The following is a 14,336-nucleotide window of genomic DNA, read 5'->3' as shown; positions in this document are numbered from 1 at the left end:
AAAAACTCGGGTCTTGGCATGAGGCAGGACCTGTGGCTAGGTTGCCAGATCCAGGCTGAGAAACTCCTGGAGATTTGGAGATGGAGCCTGGGGAGGACAGGGATCTCATTGGGGTACAGTGCCATAGAGACCAGGATGCCAACCTCCAGGTGGTAACTGAAGATCTCCCGCTATTACCACTGATCTCCAGGTGACAGAGATCAGTTCCCCTGGAGAAAATGGCCGCTTTAGAAGGTGGATTCTGTGGCATTGAAGTCCCTCCCCTCTCCTAACCCCACCCTCCTCAGACTCTGCCCCAGAGTCTCCAGGTATTTCCCAACCATCCCACCCTCTAGGGGAACTGATCCCTGTAGTCTGGAGCTTTAATTCCAGGGGATCCCCAGGTCCTTCCTGAGGCCTGGCATTCCTACCTGTGGCAGGAGATTGTTGTTGCCTTGGCACTACTGTGCCAACACAGCAAAGGGAAAGAAGGAATTGAGGGAGCAGCAGCAGCAGATGCCACCCCTGCCGGCTCTCACTGTGCTCACTGTAGCTTTCTCAGAGGGGGCTGCTAACGCTGCCAGTTTGGGGTTGGGAAATTCCTGGATATTTGGGGGTGAAGTGGTTTGGGGAGGGGGAGGACCTCAGTGGGGTATAATGACCTAAAGTCTACCCTCCAAAGCAGCCATTTGCTCCAGGGGAACAGATCAATTGTAGTTCTGAGAGATCTGCAGTCCCCACTGGCAACTCTAGGGGACATCTGTTTTTGTGCCTCCTTGTGGAAGCAGCCTTTGTTATCTATTCTTTTGCTGCTCTCAGTAGGTGGCAAACCATAGCATAATGTTTCATATGTACAGATCTCTCTGTGGGCTAAACTGGTCTGGAATTCCAGATGTGTACTTTGACTCTAAAAGCAGCTGTAGGGGACTAATACAGATGGGTGCCATGGGACTACAGAAGGAAAGGTTAATTTTCACTTGCACTGTGCCATTCTCCCCCATACTGTACCACTACCCACATTATACCTTTTTTTTTTCTTACTGGGGCTTAAATAGGGTTGCCAATCTCCAGGTATTAGCAGGAGATCTCCTGCTATTACAACTGATCTCTAGCCAACACAGATAAGTTCATCTGGAGAAAATGGCTGCTTTGGCAATTGGACTCTATGGCATTAAAGTCCCTCCCCAAACCCTGCCCTCCCCAGGCTCTGCCCCCAAAACCTCCTGCCGGTGGCGAAGAGGGACCTGACAACCCTAGTCTTAAAACAGTTGGGGGCATTCTGTTTGGGAAAATCAGGGAGGTGGAGAGATCCCCCTCACTGGCAATCTTCAAGCAGCGGCTGGATGAACACTTGTCAGGGATGCTCTAGGCTGATCCTGCATTGAGGAGCGGGTTGGACTAGATGGTCTCTATTGTCCCTTCCAACTGTATGATTCTATGAAGTTACCCCCTCTCCCAGCACCTTGGACTTGATCCGTATCACGGTCACATTACCTGGACAAGTTTCCATTATGGAAGTACAGCTTTGTGCATAGTTTGGCCCAAAGGGTTCAAGTAGAATATTCAGTGGATTTAACTAAAGATGTTAACTAAACTAGTGGTTCAATACTATACATATTTTCACCCACCTCCAATCTCTAAAATTATAGGGCAGTGCCCCCAAATGTAAAGGAAATCTGTATTTGCCTCAGAAAAATCTCCAGCACATTTTTTGTTGTCAGGATACATTTTACTTATTCAGTATGGAGGGAGATAACAAATGTGTAATAATCAGCAACTTTTTGCCTTCAGATATTTTATTTGTTTATTTTTATTTACGTTATTTGTAAGGCAGATTACACATAATGAGTCAGTATAGTCAACAAAACAGGACATTCAGTAACCAATGCATTAGGATTTTAGAAGTCAGGAACCACCAGAAAGAACTGAAGTATAGCATAAATATCAACACGACACATTAAGGGGTACAAGCATCCTACTTATATTATGCTACACACATTAGTATAGACCACAGCCCCTAGTAATCATTTATCCAAGTAACTTTGTAAACCATGCAGTACAGTGCAACCCCTATTGCCTGCATAGAAAAGACCTCTTGAATAATTCAATTCTGCAGTTTGCAGAAAGCCAGGAGAGCAGGAGCCTTTCCTGACCTCCTCAGGCAGGCCGTTCCGTAAGGTGGGGGCCACAATGGAGAAGGCATGTATATGGACAGTTGTCGATTTTGCCCATTTGCAGGTTGGCACCATAGAGGCCCCTGCTGACATGAGTGAAGTTGTTGTGGCAGGCCATAGGGGGAGAATAGATCCCAAAAATAAGAGGGGGCAAAGGCCATGAAGGGCCTTGTATATGATACACAGAGATATTGCAGGTCCTTTGCTAAATATGGGTTATGAACATCTTTCCCCACTAACAATAGCATATTAAGTGCTCAAGAGATACTTGGGGTTAGGGATGCCAGCCTCCAAGTGGGAGCTGGGGATCCCTCGGAATTACAGCTCATCTCCAGAGTACAGAGATCAGTTCCCCCAGAGAAAATGGATGCTTTGCAGGGTAGACTCTATGGCATTGTACCCGTGAGGTCCCGGTCCTCCTCAGGCTCCATCCCTAAATCTCCAGGAATTTCCCAACCTGGATCTAGCACCTTTACCCCCCCCCCATCCCCTGCTGGTGGTGGTGGTGGGGAAACGCTACTTGAAATTGACTGCAGGTTCTTAGGGGTCCTTGGGCACAGGGTGTCCATGTGGATTTAGAATAACAGAATCATAGAGTTGGGACCACCAGGGGCATCTAGTCCAACCCCCTGCACAATGCAGGAAATTCACAACTACCTCCCCACACACCCCCAGTGACCCCTATTTCATGCCCAGAAGATGGCCAAGGTGCCCTCCCTCTCATGATCAGCCTAAGGTCATAGAATCAGCATTGCTGACAGATGGCCATCTAGCCTCTGCTTAAAAACCTCCCGGGAAGGAGCACTTACCACCTCCCGAGGAAGCCTGTTCCACTGAGGAACTGCTCTGTTAGAAATTTTTCTCCCCCTTCCCCAACTCTCACAGCAACGTTTTGTGTTCAATTTCAGCTCCCTTCTTTCCTCCCCTTTGTGACTATGATGCAGGGAGTAGAATACTGACCTCTGGCTCTCCTTTTAGCTCCACTGGTGACAACAGTCCTAAAAAGAACAAGGAGGAGCCACTGCAAATATTCAGATGCCTCCGGGCCACTGGGGAGGGGACAGGGTGTCTGAAAAGGCAGCAGAACACAATTCTCTTGTACTTGGTTGCACCAAGGACTTCTCCCGTTGGGAAATGGGGGGTAGAACCACCGTCTCAATGGCTATGGGCCTTCAACCAGACTACCAGTGCTCAGTAGATGTCCGATGTTAGGGTTGCCAACCTCCAGGTGGGGCCTAGAGATTTCCTGGAATTACAACGGATCTCCAGATTATATAGAGATCAGTTCCCCTTTAGTAAATGGCTGCTTTGGAGAGTGGACTCTATGGCATTATTCTCTACCCTCTCCAAGCTCCACCACCCCCAATCTCCAGGAACTTCCCAACCCAGAATGGGCAACTATGACAACCGCTGTTTCCTCATTTACAGTTTTTAATGTCTGTTTCTTTACTTCCTTGCTTTTGCAACCATGTCTATGTTCATTTTTAAAAAAATATTTTTATTTTTTGTATAAAAGGGTACATAAAAAGAAAAGGAGGGATGGGGAACAGGGGTAAAGCATATTTCATCATCCGGGCCCTGACTTGATCCAAACTTAACAGAAAAAGAAAATTAATATCAAAACTTCTAACTTTCATCTAAACCATTAAAGCTTCTTAAAACTCACTAAAACGTAGTACATCCCCCAGACCTCAACGTGATTTAATCTAGAAGGAAACAAATACCCTAACTTCTATTGTTTAGGCCAAACATTTTAAACATCCTGAATCTCACTAAACATGTTCTTATAAGTCATGTTCAGATAGGCAGTGGAAGTCTGAAGGTACATGTTGCTAGGAGAGAATACACGGGCTGTCCTCCACCCAGTGAGCTGCTAAGCCATCTCTGTATATCTCCTGCAGAAGCTCTCCTACATCCAGATTCCAGATGACATGGGCCCCAACTAGAACTTTAGTTCTCTCAGGTGGTTACGTAGTTTGCCTCTATGGTTGGGATATCCATGCACACAGCCCTGGTTACATGATAGGAAAGTTCAGCCTAGGTAATTTGGCTGGTTCTACAGAGGTTGAAATAATCTGTGCATGAAGGTTTCTTTCTCTTTGAGTGGCAGCGGCTACAGACCCGATCAAAATCTGCTCCTTTCTCTTTCAGAATTCAACCAGACAGTCCAGGGTTCTGGAAATATGACAGACAAAACCAGTCAAGATCAGCTGCTGTTTCTCTTTCCAGAGTTCAACCAGCAAAGCCAGGGCGTGGGCCAGATAGAGGACCCCTGTGCTGAAACGCCTAGTAAGAAGATGCGTCGGAATCGCTTCAAATGGGGCCCTGCTTCCCAACAGATATTGTACCAAGCCTATGAACGGCAAAAGAACCCCAGCAAGGAAGAAAGGGAGGCTTTGGTGGAAGAGTGCAACAGGTAAAGACACAGTCATCCTAAATACCAAAGCAAGCTGTTTTCTGAGCAAAATTATGGTCACTGGTGCCTGATTAACCATCAGCTTGTTGGCAGAGGGCAGAGGCTTTGTTAGTACCAAATGCCCATTGTGTAAAAATGTCTGGCATGTTCTGTCAAAAGGAAAGAACCTGCTATTCTAAAAATCTAGCATAAGTAAACAACAGAGGAAACCTACCGGTCAGTCAAGCATGCACAATTTTTGACTGATCCACAAGCTGATTGCCACCCAACATCCACGTATTTTGACCTGGTAGATTCTCTGCTCTCCCCCACCCCCAATAAAATCTCTGTTGTGGAACGAATTGGACTTGGAAGGTCCTGGACTTGGTAGGTTCTGTAGATATGCATCAGCCTGAGGTTTGAAGGAATCCAGATTCCATCATCTGGCCCTTAGAGCACCTGTCCTCAGCAGTAAGGCTGTGGAAGGAAAGGGGATGAAGAGAAATCAGCCAGTTTAATAATGCCCTTGTACAGTGCAGCTGCATTTATTATGTATTTGTTTATATTATTTATTTATTAAAACATTTATATCCCACCTTTCCTCTTGGTTCAAAGCAGCTTAAAACATCCCCAGCTAAAACAATTTTTGGGGGGTAAATCTCAAATCTCTTCTCCCCCCCCCCCCCCGCCAATTTGAAAAACTGTACAATTATGGCTGCCAGTGTGAGAGCCAGTGTGGCATAGGTGTTAAGAGTGTCAGACTGGGATCTGCTTTGAACCTTCTCTCTGCCATGAGAGCTTGTTGGGTGACCTTGGGCCAATCACATACTCTTAGCCTAACCTACCTCACAGGGTTCTTGTGGGGATAAAATGGAAGAGAGGAGAATGATGTAAGCCGCTTTGGGTCACCAGCAGGGGAAAAGGTGGGATATACATTAGGTAAATACATATATAAAATTGCCACTCGGCCTTGAAGCTTACTAGGTAGAGTTGCCAACTCTGGGCTGAGAAATTCCTGGATATTTGGAAGTCAGCAGGGACATGATGTCATACAGTCCATCCTGCAAAGCTGCTTTTTTTGTCCAGTGGAACAACCTATCTGGAGCTCAGTTGTAATTCTGGGAGGATTCCAGGCCGTACCTGGAGGTCGGCCACCCTAGCTGCCAGAACAGGCCTAGCGTCATAATAGTTCCACCCATTTATCACAAGCCCCTTCCTCTTTATTCTTCTCCCCTAGGGCAGAATGTCTCCAACGGGGCGTGTCCCCTTCTAAAGCGCACGGACTGGGTTCAAATCTGGTCACAGAAGTTCGCGTCTACAACTGGTTTGCGAACCGGAGGAAAGAAGAGGCGTTTCGCCAGAAGCTGGCCATGGATGCCTACAGTACGGGCCAGCCTCATAGCATGAACCTTTTGCTTTCTCACAGTTCCCCTCACCACACACAGCAGAGCTCTTCCCCCCCAAGCAAAATGGCAGGTAAGCAGGTGTGGGAGTCTGTTGCTTGCAAAATGGGAATTGGGGTAATGTGTGCGGGTTTTTTTTACATGAGAGGGACAGCCATGTTTCATTTTATTCTTCACTTCCTTTTTGATTGTTTAAATTAAACGAAGTTCATCACAGGGCAGGGAAACAGCTGGTAAACAAGAGCAGTGGGCATCTGACGAACTGGGCTCAAGCTCACAAAAACCTCTGCCACAGCAAGCGTGATAATCTTTAAGCAGCCGTAGAATTGTGTTCTGCTGCTGTTGTTGTGGGTACCCCTCTGGAAACTGAGATCAACATTTAGATTTGAGTCCAGGAGTACCTCACAGGCCAGCAAGATTTTGGCGGTATAAACTTTTGAGAGTCACAGCTCCCTTCGTCAGTGTATCTGATGAAGGGAGCTTTGTCTCTCGAAAGCTAACACACCCCAAATCTTGTTGGTCTCTAAGGTGTTCCTAGACTCGAATCCAGCTCTTCTACTTCAGACAAACATGGCTACCCTCCTGAAATTAACATTGCAACCAAGATGATAGAAATACCTTCGTATTGGAATGCCACTGCTCCTAAAGATCTCTCCGCATGACAAACCTCAACTGTTTAAAATATTTGTTTCTCCTGTGCTTTTCCTGTTATAAAGTTTACCTCGATACCCAGATGTGCTGTCCTATAGTGACTGTATGAGTGCTTTAATTTGCACAGTACAAAGTCATTGTGGCTGTCACAAGGACTGTGGCTGACATATGTGCAGGGAACTCCGTGTTTTCCAGACATATGGGAGCCCGATTTGGTTTGGAACTGTGGCGTGCCTTCCCATGCCATTTTCCTGACCTGAAATGGCCCTCGGGAATTGTTTGGCAAGTTTGGGAAACATACATGTAGCCATGATTACACACAAGTTTCCCAATGGAATAAGTCAGGGTCCCTAACATATCTGAGCCTGTGGGAATCTTTGGAATTATGGCATAGCATTGTGGGTGCAGCCACAAAATGGTCTCAGCAAGAGGCAGACCCAGCCACAAAATGGCTGCCACAGCTTACCTTCAGTCACACAGCAAAGATCCTTGTGTGGCTGTGGCTGCTGCTACCAAATAATTTTAAAAAAATCTGCTCAGCCAATCAAATCTTCAGTGGTCAATCAGAAATCTTGCAGGGCAAAAGCCCCACTTGGCCCCTCCCACTTTTAAAAAACAATTGGTGGGTGCCAGGAAAGGTGTTGGCGGGTGCCATGGCACTCATGGGTACCACGTTGGGGAGCCTTGGAGTAAATAATGGTCCCCCTGGGCTGTTTCAGATCTGGAAAATGATTGAGGGGGAGGGGGATAGGCTGAAGCTCCTTCTCCACATGCACCATGATCCCAATCTGAATCAGGCCCCTGCACGCGTGGGAATCATAAAATCATAGAGTTGGGCCATCTAGTCCAACCCCCTGCACAATGCAGGAAATTCACAACTACCTCCCTACACTCACCCCATGATCCCTACTCCATGCCCAGAAGATAGCCAAGATGCCCTCCCTCTCATGATCTGCCTAAGGTCATAGAATCAGCATTGCTGACAGATGGCCATCTAGCCTCTGCTTAAAAACCTCCAGGGAAGGAGAGCTCACCACCTCCCAAGGAAGCCTGTTCCACTGAGGAACCGCTCTAACTGTTAGAAAATTCTTCCTAATGTTTAGACGGAAACTCTTTTGATCTCATTTCAACCCGTTAGTTCTAGTTCGACCTTCTAGGGCAACAGAAAACAACTTGGCACCATCCTCTTTATGACAGCCCTTCAAGTACTTGAAGACAGTCATCATATCCCCTCTCAGTCGTCTCCTCTTCAGGCTAAACATACTCAGCTCCTTCAACCTTTCCTCATAGGACTTGGTCTCCTGACCCCTCACCATCTTTGTTGCCCTCCCCTGGACATGTTCCAGCTTGTCTACATCCTTCTTAAATTGTGGTGCCCAAAACTGAACACAGTACTCTAGGTGAGGTCTAACCAGAGCAGGGTATGGAACTCTCTCTGCATGTACGATACAAGGTCCTTATGGCATCCACGAGGACTTTCTATCATGTGAACTGGCTCTGAGACTTTCTGTCTAGATGACATACTTGGTAGTAGTTTGCTATTTTCATTTCCCCCCTGCCTTTCAGGTAGCATAAGATACATCAGTTTGCAACACTCACTCTCTCAAGTATTGTGTATCGTTACAATTTTACTTGTGGAAAATACTTCTAAATTCAATAAATATGTGTTATATCCTTTATGCTATTAAAGTAGTCAAATAAGTTTGATAAGAAAGTATTGCATGTATTTCAGTTATTCCCAACATTTCTGGTCCCCTCCCTCCCCACGGCTTGTCTGCCATCATCCTGAAACAAAATTGTAAAACACTTCCAGGGAAATTGTATTTCAGTACGGAGGGGTACAATTTCTTAAAGGTAAAGGTGCAAGCACCAGGTCATTAGTGACCCATAGGGTAATGTCACATCCTGATGTTTACTAGTAGGGTTGCCAACCTCAAGGTATTAGCAGTTCCCCTGGAGAAAATGGCCGCTTTGGCAATTGGACTCTATGGCATTGAAGTCCCTGCCTTCTCCAAACGCCACCTTCCTCAGAGTCCACCCCCAAAATTTCCTGGTATTTCCTACACCGGAGCTGGTAACCCTATTTACTAGGCAGACTATGTTTATGGGGAGGGGGTTGCCAGTGCCTTCCCCAGTCATCTACACTTTACCCCCAGCAAGCTGGATACTCATTTGACTGACCTCGGAAGAATGGAAGGCTGAGTCAACCTTGAGCCGGCTACCTGAAATCAACTTCTGTCAGGATCGAACTTAGGTCTTGAGCAGAGCTTGGACTGCAGTACTGCAGCTTACCTCTCTGTGTCACAGGGCTCCTTACAATTTCTTAGGACCATATCAAACTGCATTTCCCAGGATGCTTAGGGGTAGCCAGGCCAAAATTGCTATACATTTGTAGCCTGTGTAGGACCTGTGCCTCTAAAATTGGGATGTGGTGGAAAGTCTTTCTTGTTCCTTAACTGTCCTTTTATATACAAAGATCAGAATAGAGATTCTAGTGCCATTGGTTAAAAAGATTCTTCTGTCACTGAAATCACCCCAACCACAAGACCTGTGTCTTTTTTTTGTATTTGCTGCAAGAAGCTCACCATCATGTTAAAAAATGTGTTGTTGGATTGGGGAAAACATCATCATAAGCTGGTTGAAGGGGGCTTGCCTAGGAAACCCTTTTGATCTCATAGCAGACTTGAACCAGGTGTACCAGAATCTATGGCTGAGTCTATAAGTCAGTCTGTGACAAATTCTATTTTTGTTTCTAGTTGCAGCCAGCCAGCTGCCTCTGGGTCCTCCCAAGCAAGGGAGATAGGGTAGAGAAGCCTCCTGATTACCCTTTTAACTGCCCTTTTTAGATGCAAAGGAGTCTCTGTATGCAGAAGGTCCCAGGTTCAGTCTCTGACATATCTAACTGAAAGATCTCCTGATAGTTGAGCTGGCTAGGAAAGACCTCTACCTGGGATCCTGTGGACAATACTGAGCCAGCTGGAGCAAGTGTCTTAACTTGGTATAAGGCAGCTTGATATGAGGGGAAGGCAACCTATTATTTCTGCTGTTTGTCCATAACACCTTGAATTTAGAGAGCTTTTGTACATTGGAGGTTTCATGACAATAAGTGACCATTTTGTTTGTGGATAATCTTCTCTTTGGAGACAGTCTAGGCTTGCCAACCACCAGGTGGTAACTTAAGATCTCCAGGAATCACACCTGTTCCCCTGGAGAAAATGGCTGTTTTGGAGGGTGGGTACTATGCCATTACACCTTTCCCCAGACCCTGCCCTCCCTAAGCAGCAACCTCAAATCTTCAGGAATTTTCCAGCCCAGAGTTGGCAACCCTAAGCACCTAACAGTGATGATTGGTTCTGTTTTGTTTTAGGTTTATTTTATTTATTTAGCTATATACCGGTATTTATAATACTTATGCTTCTTTCTTTGTGAGGGGGGTGTTTGGCAGCTGCTTGGCTAGCTAAATCTGCTCTAAAACACCCTTTCTCTTCTGAAAAGAATACAATAATACTTAGCATTTATATAGCCTTCTCAGTCCTCAAAGTATTTTCATTTATAATCTTGTAGTAATGCTTACAACAACAACCCTCCACGATAGGCCAGCATCACTACTCCCATATTGGGGAGAGGGGCTTAGGATGGGAGAGTGTGGAAGGCCTAAGGGTATCTTGTTAGAGGTGAGATTTGAACCAAGGACTTTCCAAATTACAGTGCATTCTCTTAGGGCAGAACTATATGTGACATTTAGTTCCATGATAATTTTAAATGCTGTTTTTCTTTTCCAAAATGGAGCACCTGGGATTGTTTTTTGGGGGTGGAGGGTAGAAGAACAGCATTGAAAGGGGGTTTACTCTTTCCTCCCTTGCAGTTTTCTCAATAATAAGCACCACACTGAGCCACTATCCCTTTCTTGGGGAAAGTCAAAGCACCCATAAACATGTGAAATAGTAAAAGCAGCTTGGGTGGATGGTGTTTTCAGTGGGAAAACAGGGAAGAAAATGTTAAAAGATCCTTCTGTCCCCCCCCCCAAATGCTGCCCTACTGCTGTCTTGAGAACCACTGCATTTTGCAATCCAAATTTCTTCATAAAAACTGAGCAGAATGCATTGTGCATATTTATTTGTCTCGTTTATACCTCACCTTTCTCCCCAGTGGAGCCCCAAAGTTGCTTCCGTTGTTCTCCTCTTCTCCATTTTAGCCTCTCAACAAGCACGTGAGGTCGGTTAGGCTGAGACAGTGTGACTGGCCCAGCATGCTTCCATGGCAGAGTAGGGATTCGAACCTGGGTCTCCCAGGCCCTAGTCCAACATTCTAATTATTTATTTATTTATTATTTCCATTTGTTACCCCACTCTTCCCAGCCAAAGCCAGGCTAACCACTACAATAGTGTAGGAGTCACCTGTCAAATACAGCCAGGTAGACAGAAAGCAAACTCTTGATTCTTAGGCCCCACAGCTGAAATTCTTCTGTCTTGAACAAAGCCTTGACTAGAAGAAGGCCTTGTTTCTTTGTGTGTATCTGTTGACACACTTTGCCTTTTTTTTTTTAAAGCAATTCTTTGGAAGGATGGATGATGACTACAAAAGCAAGCCCCTGTGTTAAAAGCAAGCTAAATCTAAACTGGAGACAAGCAGGGAATGGAAAGGGGCAATGCTTGAGGAGAGGAGAGCTTAATCTGGGATGGGTGGGGGGAGGCTGTCTTGAGTGTGTGGCATGGAGCAGGGCACATTGTTGGGAAAAACAATCCCCATTGTTCATGTACCTGTAATCTACACACCAAAGTCAGTGAGCTCTACAGGCAAACAAAAGAAATCAGCTTTTTGACAAGCGCTAGGGTCGCGTGGGGGTCAGTGTGGGGTCACTGGCCCTTTCTTTTGGCTCTTGCTGCTGGTTTGTTAAACAATGACGCATCCCATTTTTTTAAGAACAGGAGGTGGAGGGACCTTCCATGCATTGCAAACTCTTGGAATGAGAGGCTGTACCAACTGCAAACACTTTGGAAAATAATCCTATTCTGTTGTTGTTGAGTTTTTTTTTTTTTAATTAGAGTTGTGTTGTATTGCGGGATCTCCAATGTTTCTGGCTGCAAATGAAGGGAACAGAACAGTCAGCTTTGCCAGGTAAAGTCATCGCTGAAAGTAGGGTTGCCAACCTCCAGGTGAGGCCTGGAGATCTCCTGCTTTTACAATTGATCTCCAGACTACAGAGATAAGTTCCCCTGGAGAAAATGGCTGATTTGGAGGGTGTATTTTATGGCATTGTACCCTACCAAGGTCCTTCCCCTCCTCAAACCCTGCCCTCCCCAGCTTTACCCCCCCAAATCTCCAGGAATTTCCCAATCCAGAACTAGCAAACCCAGGTGAAGCAAGCTCATTGTATGTATGTACTTAGGTGCCTTCAAGTCACAAGCGATTTATAGCGACCCTAGCAAGAGGCTTTCAAAGCAAGTGATCTGGTTTGCCATTGCCTTCTTCTGCAGAGTCTTCCTTGATGGTCTCCCATCCAAGTACTGACTCTTCTTAGCTTCCAAGATCTGACAAGATCGTGCTACACCATGCTGCCTTCCCTCCCACTGCTGATTGTAGCTAGAGAGAAAACAGAGATAACATAATACTGGAAGTGGCAACCAGGATTCTCTATGGACTGGACCCTTTCAGTTCTCCCCATGCTACAACTACCAGGATTTTTTGGAAAAATCCATGAAAGCTTTTATTTATTTAAAACATTTATCAACCACTTTAAAACTGAAGTGCTCAAGGCAACTCACAACAATTTATAACAACAAAACTGTGTGTGTGTAAAGTGCCGTCAAGTCGCAGCCGACTTATGGCGACCCCTTTTTGGAGTTTTCATGGCAAGAGACTAACAGAGGTGGTTTGCCAGTGCCTTCCTCTGCACAGCAAACCTGGTATTCCTTGGTGGTCTCCCATCCAAATACTAACCAGGGCTGACCCTGCTTAGCTTCTGAGATCTGATGAGATCAGGCTAGCCTGGGCCATCCAGGTCAGGGCAACAACAAAACTACAGCTACCAAAAAAAAACCCCTTGACCTTATTAAACAGGAGGACAGTGTCACTTTAAAGACTAACAAAATGTATATTTATTTCAAGGGACTGTGGCTTAGTGGTAGAGCATCTGTTTGGCATGCAGAAGGTCCCAGGTTCAATCCCCGGCATCTCCAGTTAAAAGGACCAGGCAGTAGGTGATGTGAAAAACCTCAGCCTGAGACCCTAAAGATCCACTGCCAGCCTGAGTAAACAATACTGACATTGATGGACCAAGGCAGCTTCATGTGTTCATGTGGGTTCCAGCATTCATAGAATCATAGAGTTGGAAGGGACCACCAGGGTCATCTAGTCCAACCCCCTGCAAAATGCAGGAATTTCACAACTACCTCCCCCACACACACCCAGTGACCCCTACTCCATGCCCAGAAGATGGCCAAGATGCCCTCCCTCTCATGATCTGCCTAAGGTAATGGAATTAGCATTGCTGACAGATGGCCATCTAGCCTCTGCTTAGACTCATAGAATCATAGAGTTGGAAGGGACCACCAGGGTCATCTAGTCCAACCCCCTGCACAATGCAGGTAATTAACAACTACCTTAAAAACTTCCAGAGAAGGAGAGCTTACCACCTCCTGAGGAAGCCTGTTCCACTGAGGAACCGCTCTGTTAGAAAATTCTTCCTAATGTCTAGATGGAAACTCTTTTGATTTATTTTTAACCCGTTGGTTCTGGTCCAACCTTCTGGGGCAACAGAAACAACTCGGCACCATCCTCTACATGACAGCCCTTCAAGTACTTGAAGATGGTTATAATATCACCTCTCAGTCTTCTCCCCTTCAGGCTAAACATACCCAGCTCCTTCAGTATTCAGTGTAAGGCAGCTTCGTGTGCTCATGTGTTTTCCAGCATGAGCTTTCATGAGTCTCTGATTCACAAATGTTTATGCTGGAATAAATTTTGTTAGCCTTTAAATTGCCACCAGACTCCTGTGTTACTTTGCTGCTCCAAACTACATGGCTGAAATGATCACCCGTTGCTTTTGTTCTTAAAATGCTTTTTTAATACAGCAATTAGGTTTTTTGGGGGGGGAATCTGCTCTCAGTGAGCACTGTGAAGTAAGCCAATTACAAAGCAGCATTTAAAGGGGTGGGACTTGATTTGAGTTTGGAGACTGCTGGTACAGAGATTCCCAACAGGAAAGTGTGGGTCGAGCCAGCAACCAACCTCAGGTTAAACTCCCATGCATAAGTGACCTGTGTTAACGTCCATGCAATGCAAATTTTGCCTACACCAGATAAAAATCAAAAAGTATTTTTATTTATTTAGATCATAGAATCGTAGAAATCATAGAAACATAGAGTTGAAAGGGACCTCCAGGATCATCTAGTCCAACCCCCTGCACAATGCTTATGTTTATGCTCTGCTTTTCTCCCCAATGGGGATTAAAAGTGGTTTACAACATTGCTCTGCCTTCCTCCATTTTATCCTCACAACAACCCTGTGAGGTAGGTTAAACCTGACAGAGTGACCAACCCCAGGCTTCCCAGTGAGCCTCCATGGCAGAGTGGGAATTCGAACCTAGGTCTCCCAGGTCCTAGTCTGATATTCTAGCCAGGGCCATCTTAACGCATGGGCCTGATGGGCACTTGCCCGGGGCCCCCACGAGCATAGGGGCCCTATGCTAATCTGTGTATGTTAAGTGACTTGCCATAAATAAATACTACTACA

The 14,336-nt window shown here is 45.7% G+C and overlaps 1 protein-coding gene across 3 annotated transcripts in view; it reads left to right on the top strand.

Annotated features, from left to right (window-relative positions):
* The window catches only part of HNF1B (HNF1 homeobox B), a 107,327-nt gene that overhangs the window by 32,293 nt on the left and 60,698 nt on the right, over positions 1–14,336 (top strand). For 2 of the 3 annotated variants that reach the window (XM_056865145.1, XM_056865144.1), the window contains exons 3-4: positions 4,305–4,569; positions 5,786–6,024. In XM_056865145.1, the coding sequence (XP_056721123.1) occupies positions 4,305–4,569; positions 5,786–6,024 (504 nt within the window). The remainder of the gene's footprint in view (positions 1–4,304; positions 4,570–5,785; positions 6,025–14,336) is intronic. The other variant, XM_056865146.1, reaches the window with a different exon arrangement.

The sequence above is a fragment of the Euleptes europaea genome, chromosome 19 (genome assembly GCF_029931775.1).
Source record: "Euleptes europaea isolate rEulEur1 chromosome 19, rEulEur1.hap1, whole genome shotgun sequence".
Classification (NCBI taxonomy): Eukaryota; Metazoa; Chordata; class Lepidosauria; order Squamata; family Sphaerodactylidae; genus Euleptes; species Euleptes europaea.
Note: the sequence above shows the minus strand (reverse complement) of the source record. Positions and strands in the feature narration are given on the sequence as shown.